Genomic DNA, 18729 nt, shown 5'->3' with positions numbered 1-18729 from the left:
CACCCATTTTCAGGTAGGTCTCCCTGCACTCAAGAGCTAACTCTGTTAGAGCAACTGGCGCACTCTATGCAATCATCTGCTCATTCCTTTGCTGCCTTAAACAGACTGAATTTGTGAAAGGTGGAGACTAGGCAGCTCTCTTTTCTTCTTGCTTAAAAAAAAAAAAGAAGTGCATGTGTAAAGGTATGCATATCCATGAGTGCATACATGAAGGCTAGAAGTAGATGCTAAATAGTCTACCCCTCTCTAATATATACATACACATACACACACACATACATATATATATATATATATATATATATATATATATATATATATATGTATATATATATGCCCTTCCATTCCATCATCCCATCCACCCCTCAAGACTTGGGCAGTCTCCACACTTTGCTTGCTGCACCCCTGTCCCCACACTTCTTAATGTAACTCCACAGCTGGCTTTGTCTCCCACTGGGCTGAACCTCTGCCTGGCCTCAGGGATGCTACTGCACTGGACACACTGGGGCAAACCTGCTCAGGAAAAGCATCTGAAATGGACCTCACCATCGCATCTTCCACAAATTTGATGTGAGTTTCACCAGCTTATAATTTTTATACTTTTTCTAATCCCTCTACATTTATTAATACCTCCTGACTTGTGTTCTTGATTCTTCTGTCCAATTACCTCCCCCAATCTATTTAGATTTGACTGAGATTTATCTTCAAACTGGGCATTAAATGTTGTCTATTTAAAATCCTCTCCTTGATTCAATAGCGGCATATGCTTATCTTCTATTAAATTCTTACCTGTACTAGGATTTGTTTGGGAATGTTCTCTTCTAGTCCATTAGATTAGTTACTACCATTCTATTAGCTTACCTGCCCTTTGTGTTTTTAATATAACGTGATGTCTTCATATTAAAAAAAAACAACCCAGAGAGATATTTAATGGAAACAGACAAGCAAAGAAAACAGAAAGCAACCAAACTGAAATTACCCATAAGCTCCCAACACAGAGCTTAATTATTGTTTTTCACCAAGTTTAATTATCATGTTAAGTCAATGACTTCCATCTAACTGTCTTGCCAGATGACCTGACATTCTCTGGCCTTTTGTGGACTACTCTGGCTAATGACAGGATGCTCAGTGCTGCTGCAGAAGGAGTTATGCTCTGTGCCTGTTCTAGCATGTTAGTGTGTTGTTCTTGGCAGAAGTCGGTTGGACTTGTTGATGTACATTATACTGGTGAGGTGGTTGCTCAGACATTATTTAAACACTATGTGTACCAATGAAAACATGACAAGAGCAGTTAGTTCTATGAAAACCAAGGCTTTGAAAAACCAAATACCTGGGAAAGAATGAATGAAGGGAAAATGTTAAAAATAATATTCATGGATGTGAGGGAGAGAAATACTGGAAAGAAAACTATAAAAATATTTGAAACCACAGTTGGTAAACTCACAGTCCATATTAAAACTCAATATTCATGTTTACCCTTTGGGAATGACACTATCCATTGGTGGTAATTAATCCAAAATCAGTCAGCACACAACTCTACTCATAAAATTAACAGACCGTTATCAAAGAGTAGCCAGCAATCATGTATCATAGCTGTAATTTCATCACTCAGGAGGTTTGATGCAATAGGCTCCTTCGTTCAAGGCCAGTCTGTACTACATAACACCTTGTCTCAAAACACAAAGAAACAAACAAAATAACTCACAGTGGTTATGAATATTAATATCTCAAGATTTTTTAAAAAATCATTCTGAATAACTTTCTATCTTAGCAAGTTTCAATTAGCCTATCAGTTATCAATGTCAATACAATCAATAAAGCATCACTGTACCTTTAAAATGTATAGAATATTTACTTTGCCAACTTGAGTCATGCTGAAAACATTCTTTCCCTCCCTGAATTTTTCTGTCTAAACTGTGAATGTTATTCTAGTACATTAGCTATTAGTATATCTTTTGCAGCCTGCTCTGCTCGGCCCTTCCTATTAACCTTCAGTGTGGCTGTCCCTTCTACTTAACATTTAATATGCATGTCTTTGTTTTCACTTCTGATTTTTCTCTTTGCTGATAATGAAAAAGAGAAAAGGTTAAGTTTAGCTTATTCTGAGCCCAAGTCCAGGTCTACTACATGCCTACTTTCCTTTCTGATTTTTCTTTTGTCGCTTTTTTTGGGGGGTAGGGACACCTTGGTTAAAATTATTTTGTTGTAAGATGGAGAAAAGTAACTGACCACAAATCTGCAGCATCACGTTTCCCAGTGTGAGGAGACAAGACTGAATGCCCCCATTTCATCTTAGAGGCAGTTGCTCCACCTCTCACTGCTCTAGCTGACAGGGAGGCCTGGCCTAGGATCTTGGTGAGAACTGAGAAACTTTAATAAGACCTCTATTAAGAATTTGATAAGGCCAAGTGATTGTTTGATAGCCATCTCTACTTTTACCAGAAACCTAAACTCAACTGAGGTACAACTCCTAAGGTTATATTTCTCGGAATCTGGACAATCAACAAGGCATGGATCACATTAAAGGCCTCACTCCTATGTGCTACATCTAAAACGATGACGTGAAGAGGTATAATCCCATCTGTGTGGGTTACGCCCAGGGCGTCTGATGAAAGACAGATGCCAGGAAGCCTCATAAGACGCTGGCTTCCTGTGAACCGCTCAGCCTCCAAGGGCTCAGAGCTCTCCTGCTCTCTGCTCAGATTTTAATCACTACATGTGCATTACACTGGGATCCATGAATATACTCCTAATATTTTGGTCAGAGATGGACTGCATTTACGAAGGCAGTCTCTTCTAAAATCATTTTACCCAGGGGTACTGTATCCATCTAAGTTTGTGTACACATATTCTAAGATGCTTACACAATAATGATATTGACCCAGTGATGCCATTTCTCAGAATGTATTCCTGTCAGTGACACTTGTCAAAGTGACCTTGGATTTTTTTTTTTTAACTTCAAGTTCTATTCCAGGTGTCCTTTTCATGGCCATAAGCACAGAACAACTTCAGGGTACAGCTCAGGAAATGAGGCTTTTCATTGGCTACTTAGTCATTAGGAGGATTATATTGGAGATATAGTGTAACTTTGTATCGGAATAATACTCCCCTCCCCACCAAAATTTTAGTCTAGAATGGTTAGTTCTTCAATCTCTCAAGCAACTCCAGTATTGGAAGACACCTCACAAACACTCTGCTAACAGCTCCTTTTAGCAGCTTGGCCCACACACCAGGACCATCTAGACAACAATCTCAGGCCTCAAGACAAACCCCGTCTTATAAAACAAAGAGAGATTTACTGGTTTTGCCATTGACCCACTTAGGAAACCTATCCCTTCCTGAGTTCTTAAATCACGTAAATTGGTTAGATTTGAACAAACTATAGATTTTTTAAAAAAAAATGACGAGGCACAGCTGCTGCCTAAAAATGGCTGACCTCAATTGCACACACCCACTAACTCACTGCAAATGGAGTCACCCACGCCACTGCACCTGTATAATGAATGCTTTCCGTGGCAAAGATTACACATGGGAGGCCCCTCTTCTCTACCTAGATTGGACTCAGTTGTAACTTTACCAGTTATCCAGCCTCACGGTCACTCAGATTCCAGCAACAAAGCCCGGATGGGCAGTAGATAGTCTGTGCTTTAGAAAAGTGGTTTAGTATATTAATACTTCATTATCCAAGACCCTGGGGCATGCTCATGTGATAGATGAGAAGGCCTAATTAGGAGGTTCTCTGCTACTCTTACACAGTAGTAACCACATCTGAAGCTAGACCCACCTTCTCTCAACCACCACCATGGGTGTGGGAAAGGGTTAGGACACAGTAGACAAATGACATGCTTTCCTATAAAATTTTATTTATTACATTAAAAAATTCTATACATTTGTTAGACTAAAATACAGTTTTCATTATAATTCTGGCAACTGAGTCTATACACAGAGAAAACTTAGCATGAGACCAGCACTTTTTTTTTCTAGTTCATATTTCTGCACAGATAAAACATTTCAAAGCTCCATTTCATATCAGCTCATTGAACTGTGAAGCCAGATGGAAATCCATCCCATTCAGCACTCCAGGCAGTTCATTTGCCTGCAAGAGCAGATCGCTCCAGAAAGTGAATTGCTTAATATACATAGTTCTTAAGTCCTGCGAGAGTGTAACGTCCCACGTGTAAAGTCTGCACTGCGTTGGTCACGACAGTCACAAATACCAGGGCTACAAGTGCATCTGTGGGGCATGTTCAAGCACCTACGTGTTTGTTTCCTCACATGCATAGTGCAGTGATACCATAACAAGAAAGAATCCAGAATAACGTGAAGGTACATGATCCCAAACTGGGATGTCTTAGTTGTGGTCTATTTTTAATGAAAAGAGACAAGATGTGACATAAAAACTTATTTCACCAGTCTGGAAATAGATACAAATGGGGAAAAAAAAAACCAAAAGGACAGAAAGGCATTAGGATATTCTGTTTAGGTTCTCATCACCTAGGCTAGGCTGGACATGGGCTGTGCAGACTGCCTTAGACCATAACAGCAAGTCCCTCCCGTATCTGAGTCTTCAGAACTCAGTTGTTTTTATTCTAGTGCTAGCCTAAACTCAAGCTCAGGAAGGCTGGGCCAGACAGTACAGAAAACTGATCTGCAAAAGACAGGCTTTCGTCCTTGGTTGTTTTCCAGACCGTCTGTCCCTTTGTTAGACGGCCCCATGTTCTTCCCTGGCTGTCAGGACGTTCTCCCGTGTGCCGGTCATCTAACCAGCTAACAACCTAATGGACTGACTTGATTAGATGCAAGATCTAGTAGATGTGTGTTTAGTGGTCCTAAGTATTCTAAGTCTGTCTAACTGAAATCTCTTCTCATTATAGGGGTTCAGTACTCCAATTGCGGATGGGAGGGATCAGAAAGCATCAATGAAGTGTACCAATAGAGCTGCACAGTAGAAGAACAGACTTTGTTCATTAAAATTACAATTCAAGAAGAGGTTCTAAGCAAAGTACTAGACCCCCAAAGGCCAGGGAGAGTGTTAAGTTGTCCCTGACTTAAAACCTCTAGCCTCTACATCTCTATATATTTCAAACACAATTTCTAGGGCAAAGAAGGCCCTGGCCAGACAACCACACAGTAAATGAAGTGGGTCATCACAATTTTTAGAGGCTGATAGCGTGGTCTGTGGGATCTCTTCTATCTCTACAAGTATCTCCAAATCATTTCACAGCTTACTTTTACTTTTGAATTCAAACATCCATTTCTCCAGCAACAACTAGCACCAAAGATATTCCTAACAAGCAGGTTATGTAGGTAAGTTCAAAGACAAAGTCTGAAAGTTCCCTCTAAGTCACAGGCTTTGATTACAAGTGAACCAGTCAAGTTACAAAATTTGGGCCTTTCCCACCTGTGTCACAGACTTACAGCAGTGGCCTCTCCATGTGCAGTTCTAGAAGGTTCGTTCCAGCCTTAAGGGTGCATAGAGAGCTGACTTTTGTTATTTCTTCATTGACCTGCCAGCTAGATCTCTACTCCTTTGTTCAGCTAGATAACATAGAGAGCGGTTTAACCTCTATGAAATGAGATCCACTGGAGTCAAACCTTCAACAATCTCCTGCCTGCTTTTTCAAGGGCCTAAAGAGTCTTCCTGGAGAGCCACTGCACACCTAGTAGTGAGTTGGGGGAGTGAAGGACTCCTCAGGTTTCCTCAAAGCATGAAGAAGTGGACATGGGAAATAGAGAAACGATCCATCAGTAGAGTGCTCTAACCCTGCTCTCTCCTGTGTGAGTGGTTGTGGGGGTTGGGGTGGCAGAGGGAGGAAATCATACACAGACAATAACTCCCAGGTTGATGTGTGTGTGTGTGTGTGTGTGTGTGTGTGTGTGTGTGCTAGGTGAGGCTGAACATCTACTGCAAGCATCAGCTCCTCCAACTGTTCACTAAGTGTTTTTAAATCATGTATCCACTCTACTTCAGTTAGTGCACTATCATTAACTTCAAGTTTTCCCTCATGTCGACAGATACACTTTAAGAGTTATATACTGGTTACACTAAGCCCCATGTCCTATCTCCATCAAAATAGCTAAGGGTCTTGGTAGATGGATAATTGTAAGGATGCCCTGTTGATATGTTTTAGAGAGCACCCCACCCCGCTGCTAATAATGTGGTTCATTGCCAAAAATTCCCTCAGGACACACCCACCTCATATTTCCAAGGTAGGAAATCATTATCAAGATAGGTAATGATTTAATGTTGCCCATTTAGTTTCTATTTCCAAACCTAGAACTAAGTCATATACTATTTTTAGTTATAAAATTGATTCAGGCCAGAGATGACGAGCATCATCCCCGTGGACGGTCAGTGGGAGCTCTGACCACTTGCAGTAATATGTTAGATGTTCACTAAGATGCACTGGGAGGCAGTTCACAGCTTTCATAAGAACAAAGGGATACTATGGTACTCAAATCTGCTTCTGAATTTGAAATGTTAAATCTGGATACCATCAAATAAAGTGAAAAACCATTTGGAACATGTATAAATGAATCAATGTTTACATAATCAACTAGATCTTTATCATATTATGAATAAATGCTTAGGGGGTTTTGTTGTTGTTTTTGTTTGCTTTTTTTTGAGCTTTCTGGTCTGGAATAAAATAATTTAGGTTGTAAAACTGAGTGTTAAAAATGAAGGCCAGTGTAATATTTGGGTCCCCAATCATTTTTTTTCCTAATCATTTTTTATCTTTTGAACAAATTCTCTAATGATGAACCCCTAGAAAATACCAAACTTGAATCCTGTACTTGTAATTTACAAAAGGATCAATTGTTCATGCAAGAGTGGAACGCAGTCCTTGTTGGTCTATTGTTACACATACAAAGAAATCAAAAAAACGGGAAGGAAGAAAGGACACAATAGCTCTGTAGAAAAGATAGGGTTTCCACAGAAAGTCACAATCTTAAAAATCCTGCATTAGGGTTTTCAGTAAGAAAGATATTTTCAAAGTGTTAAATTTCTAATCAAAATTGTCCTCTTAAAATATGGAATATAAGATTGGCTCAAATTTATGAAATTCAGATGGGAAAAGTGTGTTATTTCAAACTTTTCACTGGATATAGTACATTGAGCTTTAATTTTGTTTTTAAGTTTACTAACTTTAGACTTTTTTCCTATGACATACTCAAAGATCCTGATTTTTCTAAAACTGGACCATATGCCACTAAATGAAGACAAGCTAATTCTGCAAGCAGCCACTGTAGACGAACAATGTGTACTTTTCAGAAGGGCTAACCCGAATTCCATGATATACACAGCTACATGAATATGCATCTAAAGCAAAAGGCATTCTATGCTCTGAATACAGAACACACAAACCTCTGCTTCCTGCATTTACTTCGGATCTCATAATTCTCTAATATATATTCACAGACCACATCTTAACAACTGTAAGCGAGTGCTTCTGTCAGATGGTGTGCAGTGCATAAAAGGAATGCAGAGATTAACGGTGTCACCTGCACTGAGAAGCCTCCAGACTTCTGAGGTTTGTTTGTTTGTCTGTTTTTCAAGTGGCCAAAACAAAGCAATATTGAGCTGACACTGATATTTTCGGGGAGAAGGGTGGTAATGGGCCTTGTGAATGCTAAGCAGCTGCTCTATGCCCCCGCAGCCCAGAACTTGCTTATTAAAAGATGAAAGCTCACAGACCCTTTGGAAGGAAACGTCTCAGAAACTACAGTAAGGCTACTGGAAGCCCCAATTCAAATGAGAAGGCAAAAATAAGAAATAAAATAAAATGTATAGGTCACCAAAACCAATAGTTCTGGGTTTGAAGCTGATTTCACAAAGCGGCTCTGAACGTCGCGGGACCTCCTGACTGTGCATGGCAGGGGTGTCTGAGGCCAGGAGACTGGAGTGTGATGGTAGCACTGTGTGGCTTGCAGATACCTGGAGCATGCATTGCCTGTTATTCTGAGGAGGGAGAGGTATTTATGATTCAAGCTTAAAGTTGCCCGGGACCAGGATAAGGGGATCCACACCTTACCAGCGTGGAATCTTCAGAATGCACTTAGAAGGCAGACATCATGGTCCATGATATTGGACAGAGGTTATACTCATCAGCTTAATGCCTTTCATCGAAAGAAAAAAAGGAAGGAAGCAAATTCTTAGAGAAGAGCATCTCTACCAAAGGAAACACTGACTTCAAGCATATTTTTAAAATAGACTCAATTAAGTACCTCCACTGGGGCAGACCGAGAACCAAGCTAGCTCGGCTACTCAACTGGCATCCAGTTAGGACTTTACTGTCTGTATGCTAGGATGTAAAGATTAACCCTAAACTGCATGAAATGGGCTCACAAAACAACCTGTGTTGAGTTCTGCTCATCCATGCAAGGATCATACAAACTCAGCACCCTCATGAAACTGTTAATTACTTATTATTGCACCAGTAAGCCTGTTCTAGAAGATGGGGCTCATGGATTCTCACTGACATACATTTAACCCTTTTTTTCCCTTATTACAGTAACACGACAACTTATTCTTGAGGCAGGAGCCTAGGAGGTCTAAACCATGTACCAGGCTCTTAATTATCTGGTGGCAGAAACCATGTGGTACTGTGGACACCACTACCATTTATAAAAGACAACCCCAAGCCTAACTCCGGAGACAAGACTCTTGAGTGTGGTATTGGAAAACCATCACAGGAAAAGGAGGAAGTCACAAGACAGAGCAAGTGGTTTATGAAGTTATTCAGGTGCCCAGATTTCACAGAGCAGCTTTGTTCTTGGTCTATTCTTCTCACTTGGGCAGAGGATGGAAGCGGTGAGGGGGTGAGCAGATGGCAGGGAGGCAGCCCATAGCCAGAAGAGGGACTTGCAAATGAACGGGAGAGGCAACAGGAACACCCAAGCAGGAAACACTTACGGATCACTAAAATGCCTCTGCCAGGCTTTCTCAAATTAATCAAAGAATGGAGCTCAGGGCAGAGTGATATTCCATACATCAAATATCTCTCTGTGTGCACCCGTGTAGTAGATAGGCATATTTGCATATGACTATATGGCACACAAACTTACTTAGGGGAAACAGCCTGGAAATTAATTGAACTCAAATGACATGGTTACACACATAGAGCATAATTTCTAAACACAAAGTTAGTAAAACAAAATTTATTTGTAAAACAGGACCTGTTATATAAAATGGCACACAATCAAGTTATACAAAAATACAAATTTTTTTTCTGATTACAGTTCTAGTTGCAAATGATAATTAGAAAGCATTCCTGGTGGCTTCCAGTAGCTGGAATTGCGAGCACATGGAACAGGGGCAGCAAGAGTCCATGATGCAGGGATGTCCAAGTGAGCAGAACCTGATTCCCAAGTGCAAGTCCATCATCACGTCACTTTGAAGGGACATCTCCTAAAATGGCTAGCTCCTGGAATGTCTTCTGGTGTGAGACCCATCTTCCAGGCTCTGGCCCATTCTCAATTTAGTTCCCAATGTTTCTCAATGTCGAAAATCTGTGTGGCTACAAGTTACATGGTATTCTGACTTTCTCACATAATCTTTCTCTCTCACCTAGTAGGACAGTTGTTAGTTACATAATTAAATTCCATTTCAAATGACAGAGAAGTACAGTGACACTATTTGGCAACACTAGATGTTAGATGTTAATTCCTGGTGAACTATTATTTCACAATAGCTATGCTCTCTCAATGCTGGCTTCCCAGATCCTGCTTAGACATGCACTCTTGTGTGTGTGTGTGTTTGTGTGTGTGGTTTGCTGTTGTTTTTAATCCAGACTCTTATTGCAAAAACTCTGAAGGTTCAGAAATATTCATGAGCTTTGAAAAGAAACCAAGGCATTTAGCAAAATTTAGCCTAGCTAGATTAAAGAACACCAGTGCTTAAGAAAGAAAATACAATTTACCTTTTGCAGCAATTTAAAGGTCCAACCCTTTGAAAGGAAGCACATTAGCAAACAGCTACTTGTTGAGCCCTCGGGACATTGTACGCAATCCCATAACACCAGTCTAATTCACGGTCTACTTGTGATAGGCAATGCTTTCTTTCAAAAGATTTTCCTTCCATGGAATGATAAATGCTGAGGCTTTTTCATTATTATTATTATTATTATTTTACAGAGCCTGTATTTAGTGCAATAAGTTTAAAAAATTTGCTCTGAAATATTTACTTTACATTAACAAAAATAGCTTTTTTTAAAAAAATTGTAACAAAAAGGAGTTATCGCATAAACAGATCATGAATTATTCTTAGCAAATTACACTTTTTTTTTCTTAAAGCATTCACCATTACAATAAGCAGAACAATGGAATATTAGCCATTCATATCTGGTAAGCTTTAGGAATAAAAAAAAAAAAGCCAACAACCCAGCAAAACAAGAAATCCCAAACGTACCCCCAAACATAAAGCACACTCACACTTGAGGGTTAACACCAACCGATTCTTCAGTTACACATTGTAGAACTCCAGATACAACGAATACCAAGGAGTGGGGCACCTGCCCGTGTGTTCAGATTTATAGCAAGCATTTGAATAGATGGTCGTTTAACCCTAAGCTCCCGACTTGCCTTGGAAACAGAAGCAGAGCGCTGAAACTCTCAGTGCTTCATGCTTCTTATTTCTCTCTCTTTAATTCTTTCTAGAATTACCTAAGCTGGAAATCAATACCCAGAAAGGCTAAACTTGCTGGGTGCCCCAGCTTCCTTTCAGATCAGGCACACGAATGTGTGGTGGATGCTACTAAAAAAAAAAAAAAAAAAAAAAAAAAAAAAAAAAAAAAAAAAAAAAAAAAAAAAAAAAAAAAAAAAAAAAAATCGAAGAGGAAAGAGACAAAATACAAGAAAAAAGTTTGCATAATAAAGATTATCTACCCCTTTCTCTCTATTGTTCCTACTTCCTTCTATAGAAGCATTAGGGTAAACTACAAATACCTGAGGAGTTGGTTGCTTTTCAATGTCGGCTGACAAATGCATGAGCTATTATGGAATTTCCCGTAACGGGCCCACTCAGATGCTTCTCAAAGTAAAATGGCATGGCTTCTTTGATTGGAGAAAACAGATTGGAGAAATCTCTTATTTATCTGAACGCACATGCCTAGTCTGACACTAGGACTTATGCATCAGTAAAATAAGATACTGATTTTAAACAGACACCAGGGAAATCACCCCTGCAAAAACTTACACAAGAATTTGGTACAATAATTTTATCTAGGTTAAGTAACTAAAGTTAAAATTTCCTCTAGTTATTAAAAACGTTAATCAGATATGAATCTAACATTTCCATTAAGACAATTACAATTGAAAACATTAAATGACGGAAGTTGCCTTGTAAAAGCCACCCGTATGAAAGGCGTACATGTTTGACAAAAATAAGCATAAAAAAGGTATTAAATCCCTGTTCCTTTTCTCTGATTTTGGCTGATTATGTGTGTGTGTGTATATACATATACATATATATACACACATACATATACATATATACACACACCCACACACACAAATACATAGTTATGTGTATATATTGTTTTGGAATGTCAATGGGGGTCCATAACCGTCGGCTATGTTCAAGCAGAACTTGCTCCCGAAGCCTAGAAAACAAAGCCATACAGAGTATAATCTTAGAAAATTACCATTGAAAGGAGATATGAATGATGCTATTAGTATACACACACGGTCACAACAGCAACAGGGCAAAAATAGGTTGAGACTCCCCTCTTGAGCCTATGATGCTGGAATGCTGCAGGCCATACTTCAGGGCCACCAGTGAGACACAAGCACACATACATACAGCCCACAGCCCAGAGAGACCTTAGCTTTGTACAGCAAGCAGACGGCCCTCCTCCCCAGAAGCATGTCATCCTATTCAGCCAACTATTCTGAGAACTGTACAGAGACCTCATGAATCTTAAAATGGTTTTAAACTAGTGAGGCTCTTTTAAATAGTTCAAGAAGCAAAGTTTCTTATTGCGTTTAACAATACCCAATCAAGAGGTCAACTAAAAACCACATTTTCCCAAATAGTTCTACAAGCTATAATAAAAAAACAAAACCTAAGTGCAGACACAGCCCATATGGAGGGAGACAGACGGCTGTATGTATAACAAAACAGACAGGATGCTCTTGTGGAGAGCTCTCATCTGAGAAGCACAGTGAATGAGAACAGGCGGCTCATTTTCTATGACACCCTTGCTTCAGTGCTGTCGCTCTCAGATCATTCTTTTATGTCACAAAGGGCGGGGGACAGGAGGCATCAACTCCACATGTTTACTGGGCATGAGAAGAAATGTTTAATGGCATGCTTAAGAAACTGGTTGGAGTCTATGTCATGTTCTCTACTGCTTCAGGGTGGAGAGACTTCTTATGACATTCTTGAGGGTCAAACGCTGTGGTGCCCAGCACATCAGAAGGGCACCACCCACAAACAATGTGCTTGAGGACAGACTTTGTAGGGATGCTATAAACTGATGAGTGACAGAAACTGAAGGCAAAACCTAAAGGGGGATGTTAATACATTGCATGTGGGATGGGCCACAGTTAGGAAAAGGTGGTAGGGAAGGGATACTTGTATTCTGGTCTACCACCATTCATCTACTGCTTGCTAAGAATCACAATGGAAATGCATACCAAGCCCGCGGTCAAATTGGCTGGTCTTCAACTTCAAACATTTCTACCTTTCTTAAAATGCTTATTACTGAAGAATGATTCAGTGGAAGTTTCAACCCCCACCAAGGAGGGAGAGGCAAGCTAGTATCCTCCCAGGTTTTTATATTTGTCCCTTTAAAGTTCTAGGTTCAGATTCTTTATTTCCTAAAGAGTGAGGATAACCAGGAAGTATGAGTGACATTGTCTCATGTCACAGCTGACTTTGGTAGCATCATCCTAATTAGACCAGTGTGGGTCTGACTCGTGCCATTACACTACAGGAGAATATCTGTAAGAGAAAGAACCCAGGGGATGCTAAATTGATTAAGTCATTTTTCTCCCCCAAATAAAAAACCCTATCTGTCTAGCTATCTATTGATTTACATCATCTCTCACCTATGTACCCATCCGTCCATATATTAATTTTCTGTCTGTCTGTCTGTCTACCTAAGTATTAGTCATCTACCTATCTAAATCTATTACCTGTGACAGGTTGGAGGACATGATTCCTTTTACAACGAAAATGTGAGAAGACTGTCTTACCGAGATGGCATGTGGATATTGATGGAAATCGCCTTGTTTGTAGGCAAAAAACAACTCAAAACAAAACCAAATAAACAAACAGAAATAACAACAGCAAAGAAAGTACAGTCTGAGCAAGAGAAGAGAAAGTCCGCAGGACAGGACAGCAATGTAAACAGAACAATACTGTTTTTAAAAAAGGAGGAGTATGAACTTCAGCAAGCTGAAAGGAACTCTCATGATCACCTTCTAGAATGATCGAAATGACCTGCCGGTTCAAAGTCACCCTGACGTGTCCCGTGGGACGAAAACTAAATACTGACAGCAAGAAAACTGGCTTTGACTCGGAGGCAAGTGTCCCTACAGCCCCTGAGCTCTGGGCAGGCCGCTGTTCCTTTCAGCTCACTTTCACAGATGGTAGTCTCAGCTGTGACAGGACCTCTGCCATCCAAGTGATGGGTAAGCAGACAAACAGAAAGAGCAGCGTGTCCTGTGTGATACAGACAACCAAGGCTTCTCCAGAGGACGTGCAGTCAGTGAAGACACAGACAGAGAAGAAGTGAAAGGGAAAGTCGTGGAGGGCGGCCGCCTCCTCCTCGCCACCTACCATCGGCTTTAGCTCTCGGGCATCCGCAGCACCTCCTTTGCCGGCTTCTTTCATAGCTTTCCTACTGTTTTCCACAAACTCCTGCAAAACACAGAGCGCACGGCATTAACTGGGGATCTTCTTAGGTTTCAGTCAGTAGGTGAACTTTAAGGATCCAACCTTAGTGTGGTCAACAGTACTCTGAAAATTGGCTGGGATGGATTGCAATCCATAGATATAAAACCTTCCATCCATCACCCACTCTGACACTCTCACTATGGCTGTAGGAGAGAATTCTATTCAACATTTTTTAAGAGTCTGCTTTTCCCCAGGTGGGGGATATCATTTTCCTTTGTTTCATTTTCTATATCAAGGCTAAGTGATCCAAAACCAGTTTGTTTCAAACGCTTCTAGTTTGTATTATATTTTTAATATTTAAAAAAATTTTAGATAGGATTTTACTATGTAGATCTTGAAGGCTTTCCACTCACTATATGGCCCAGGCTGGCTTTCCACTCGTGGCAATTTTCATGCACCAGCCTTGGATATCAGCCTGTACTTAACAACAAAGACCTAGAAAAAAATACCCCCCAACCCCCGTCAAAAAAACCCAAACCCGAACCACATGTCAGCTACCTTAAAATATTTATCTAGCTTCAAAGTTTCCTCCTCCATAGCACCTGTATCCTGCTCTACATATTATTCTACAAAGTAGAAATTTGGAAATCAGGAACCGGTGATCAGAAGTGGTTAGAGCAGGAGGCAGCCCCCAGGGGCCTGTGCTGCTCTACCTGAGCTCTAGAGAACTTCCTCCCGAATCATCTAGCAGAGCATGGTGGTCCCTACCTCCCATCCCAACACCAGAGAGGCTAAGGTAGGAAGATTGAGGTCAAGTTCAAGGTCAGCATGGGCTACACAGTGACAGTTTATCTATTTTTTAAAAAGTACATGTGATCAGTCAGGGTGTTAAAATATGGAAATTTCTCCTTGAACTGCTCTATAGTCACAAAAAACTGAAATAAAGATTCAATTCCAGATGAACCCAACCAGACAGAATTCATTTAGGACTTGTGAAAGCATCCAAAATTTAGGTGATGATGCTATCAGAGACAGTATCAAACAGGTGAGTCCAATTACCTTCAATTTTCACTACTGAAGGAAAACAAGTATTTCTTTTATTCATATATTTACTTCAGAGTAAACTGGGTACCTCATACTCGCACAAAATGGCTCATTATTTCAATGTATTACATTCAGTCCTAAGTATCTTTAGTTCGGTATCACTTAATAATGATAAAGCTATATTTAAATTTTTTTATTTTATGTATATGTATGGGTAAGTGCCTTAATATTACATATGTGCACCATGTATATACAGTGGCTAAGTGAGCCAGAAGAGGGTGTAGGCCCCTGGGACTGAAGTGACAGAAGGTTTTGGAGGTGCCATGTGAGTGCTGGGAATTGATACCTGAGTCTCTGCCACAGCAACAAGTGTTCACACCCACTCTCCAGTTCCTAAAAGCATTTTAATATGGTTTTTAAATGGTCTCAAAATTTAGTTGAATTTCTAATACAGAGGAACCTCAGGGGCTTCACAGAAAAATATGGATACAAAATGCTTACAAATAGTCAGTACAAAATACTTTGACCCTTATGGGCTACTTCCTGTATTTTGTTTACCTTCAGTCCAGCTTGTGGGATTTAGGATAATGGATTTTAACTAGGGTTGACAGTAATAGCCTTGTATAAGTGGTTGATGGAGAGAGGCAGAAAGGCTCTGAGAACAAGGCTTTTGTCTTTAAGATCTACTTTGGGAAAGGGCACTTTGATCAGTAGCTAGAAGACATGTTTAAAAGTCTATTCAAATCCATATAGCACAAAGGAGGGGGCAGGCAGGATGGTACAGGGACTGGGTAGAACTAAAGAGTAGTATTTGAAATGGTTGTTTCTGTACCAAGAAGACCTACCTCAATTTCTCCAAGATAAACTTCATTCATGATTCAGTTCTACAATTTTAACACTGTGTTACTTTGTGGGAATTAACCTCGCAGAGTATTTTGGAAACATTGTGGCCGGCATTTGAAGTACTTACCATCAGCACTTTGTCCATATAGAATTCTCGGCCAGGGCTCCCATCATTGTATTTTGTATCAATGGCAAAACACAAGAACAATACATCCACTACCATTTCGTAAATGGACAGGAAGCAATGAGCGACTAGGAAAGCAAAGAGGCAGACGATGATCAGAGGCAGCACCCATACTGTGTAATCTTGCTGGTAGTTGAGCAGCATAATCCCAGCCAAACCGGTGCTGCAGACTATCAGCACCTGCAGCAGAGAGAGCAGAGACCACATTTGAGATCCCACGGCAGCCAGCCACAATTCTTCATTGCTGCAGACTTAAGAACACTCTTCATCAATGACAGTTACATAAGGCTATTCCATCTCAGACTAAAGCGTACACTCCACATACACCCACACAAAACGTCAACTTCACTCATGGATATCATACAAGTTCAAGAACACAGATTAGACGATTCATGATTACAGTAAAGATAATTTAGTTTTCCAAATGTCATATGGTTCCTGAAAAAAAAAAATCACCCATTGATAATCTGCTAATAAACTTTAAAATAAATGTATGCCTATTATTTAAATGTTGGTTTGAATTCATAAAATTGCTGATGCTTGGAATTGGTATGTTTTTTTCTAAGTATTCCTACATATATGAAATCATATATAAAACAATAGAAACTTCATAATTTAAGAGGATTATTATAAATGTTCTACAAATACTTGTTCAACTTTACAATTTTATCTTATGAGTAGTTTAAAATACATTTGGCCATTTTTCTACTATTTGAGATTTAGATTGTTTTCAGATGTAAATGGTGCTACAACATTCATCTTTAGTCTTAAAACTTTTCCTGTGTTTCATATTGTACTTCCTATGGTATACATGATAAATATAATGTAATTTTTGTGAAGCTTAGGTCTGGATTATGTGCGATGCAAAAGTTACCCAATGCATCCACGTCCATGCTAAATAAAACAGTCAGCTTGCTTATTGTGAAGAACCACCTACTCAGGTGCTTCCTCGCTTCATATATTTTATAGTTCTTTTAACACATTTTATATCAGTTTGCCAATAATCCTATAGATACTTGATGGCAAACATTATCCAGCCCATTACTTAGATCGGGGAGCACCTTTGGAAAGGTCAGCCAACCTGCCCAAGGTCACCGAGTAAGGAACAGGTTCCATTCAAACAATTACTGCATAGTGCCTGCCAACCCCACGATTCTTTACAGGGGAAACCCCAGCAAACATTTGGTATGGACTTTCTGAATCTTAAGACATACTCTTCTCTGGCTCTTAGCTTAACATCAGGCTTTAAAACAAAAACAAAAGCATAAACAAAACCATAAAACCTCTGGAGTCACTTTGTGCCCAAGGCTGAGAACAGGCAGGAAGAATCTTGCAGTGTCTTCCCTATCAACATGAAAGCATTTCTCCTTTGCCTCCATCATAACTTTGAGTTATAATGCATGCAACACACTGACTCAGCTATAAACCAATCACTTTTAGATGCTTTCATGGAGCAAACCTAGGTCTCCAAAGCTTATGGCTATAGACTTATTAATCATCTCATACAGTGGCCTCTTTACTGGGTGATTTCCATATGTGGTTAACTACATTATTTCCATTATTCAAGTGATTTCCATTTGTTTGTTTGTTTGGTTGGTTGGTTTTAGAGAGAGGGTTTCTCTGTGTAGTCCTGGATCTCCTAAAACTCACTCTGTAGACCAGGCTGGCCTTGAACTCACAGAGACCAGACTGTCTCTGTCACCTGAGTTCTGAGATTAAAGGTGTGCACCACAATCATCTAGTGATTTCTTTTTTTTTTTTTTTTTTTCAAGACAGGGTTTCTCTGTATAGCCCTGGCTGTCCTGGAACTCACTTTGTAGACCAGGCTGGCCTCGAACTCAGAAATCCGCCTGCCTCTGCCTCCCAAGTGCTGGGATTAAAGGCATTTGCCACCACGCCCGGCTGATTTCAAATTTTGAATGAGTTATTTTTTATACTATCTTAAAATTCTGCACATTCCATGTGAGATTTGGGGTTCCTCATGTTCTTGCCATCCCCCTAAAAGGCAAACTGTATTTGAAATGATGAGGTCAATTAGAAACAAAGTGTGACTCAAGCAAAGCAGACAGAGACAAAGCAGCTCGGATAGAAAGCTGCACATTACATCTTGTGAGAAATAACTCCAAGGACATGTAATAGTTCCTTTCAACAGACAAATTTAGGACTGATGCCAAAATATATCTAAAGAGTATCACGTGGTTTAAAAAAAAAATTGAATGGCAAACTTACAGGAACAGCACAGAAGATAGACAACATTCAAAACCTTCTTTTGCCTATAGGACCAGAGAAGTCGAGTGGATGGATAGCTGTGTATGCTTTCAAACAGAGCTGATTTGATGGTTTTCAGACTGCAGAGAGGCTAGGAATACAAGTTCCTGGGCTTTGACTCCAGGGATCCTACTGACTGAATCAAAGATGAAGCCCCAAATCTTAAAAGTATCCCAGATACTGATGAAGTACACAGCCTCCATCTCTGGAAGCTTCCTGTGTACCTATCACCTGCTTGCTTTACAGAACATTCAACTTCGATTTGTATGTCTCAGGAAGTTAACTTTTTTTTTCTTAAATATGGCTCATAATACATAGGTTAGCTAAGTAATTCATAAATGAAGGTAAATGCAGGGCCTGGGATGTGAAATGGCTCGGTGGTAGGCTGTTTGTGTAGCATGTCTAAGGCTCCGGGCTCAATCCCCAAAACAAATAATAAGACACTGTGCTCTAGCATCTTCTTTTCTGACTGGACTTCTAATGCAGAGGATAAGATCTCTGACCACAGTGAAAGAAACTCATCACTGAGTCAGGCTGTGAGGAGTCAGAA

General features: G+C 39.9%; 1 protein-coding gene across 5 annotated transcripts in view; it reads right to left on the bottom strand.

Moving 5' to 3' along the window:
- Positions 1–18729, bottom strand: part of Slc44a1 (solute carrier family 44 member 1) — a 177532-nt gene that overhangs the window by 39321 nt on the left and 119482 nt on the right. For 2 of the 5 annotated variants that reach the window (XM_021160117.1, XM_029476011.1), the window contains exons 14-15: positions 15855–16091; positions 13784–13864 (exon numbers count right to left, since the gene is read on the bottom strand). In XM_021160117.1, coding sequence (XP_021015776.1) covers positions 13784–13864; positions 15855–16091 — 318 coding nt within the window. Of the gene's footprint in view, positions 1–10804; positions 11601–13387; positions 13865–15854; positions 16092–18729 lie in introns of those variants that run through there. The other 3 variants (XM_029476010.1, XM_029476008.1, XM_021160115.2) reach the window with 3 other exon arrangements.

The sequence above is a fragment of the Mus caroli genome, chromosome 4 (assembly GCF_900094665.2).
Source record: "Mus caroli chromosome 4, CAROLI_EIJ_v1.1, whole genome shotgun sequence".
Lineage (NCBI taxonomy): Eukaryota > Metazoa > Chordata > Mammalia > Rodentia > Muridae > Mus > Mus caroli.
Note: the sequence above shows the minus strand (reverse complement) of the source record. Positions and strands in the feature narration are given on the sequence as shown.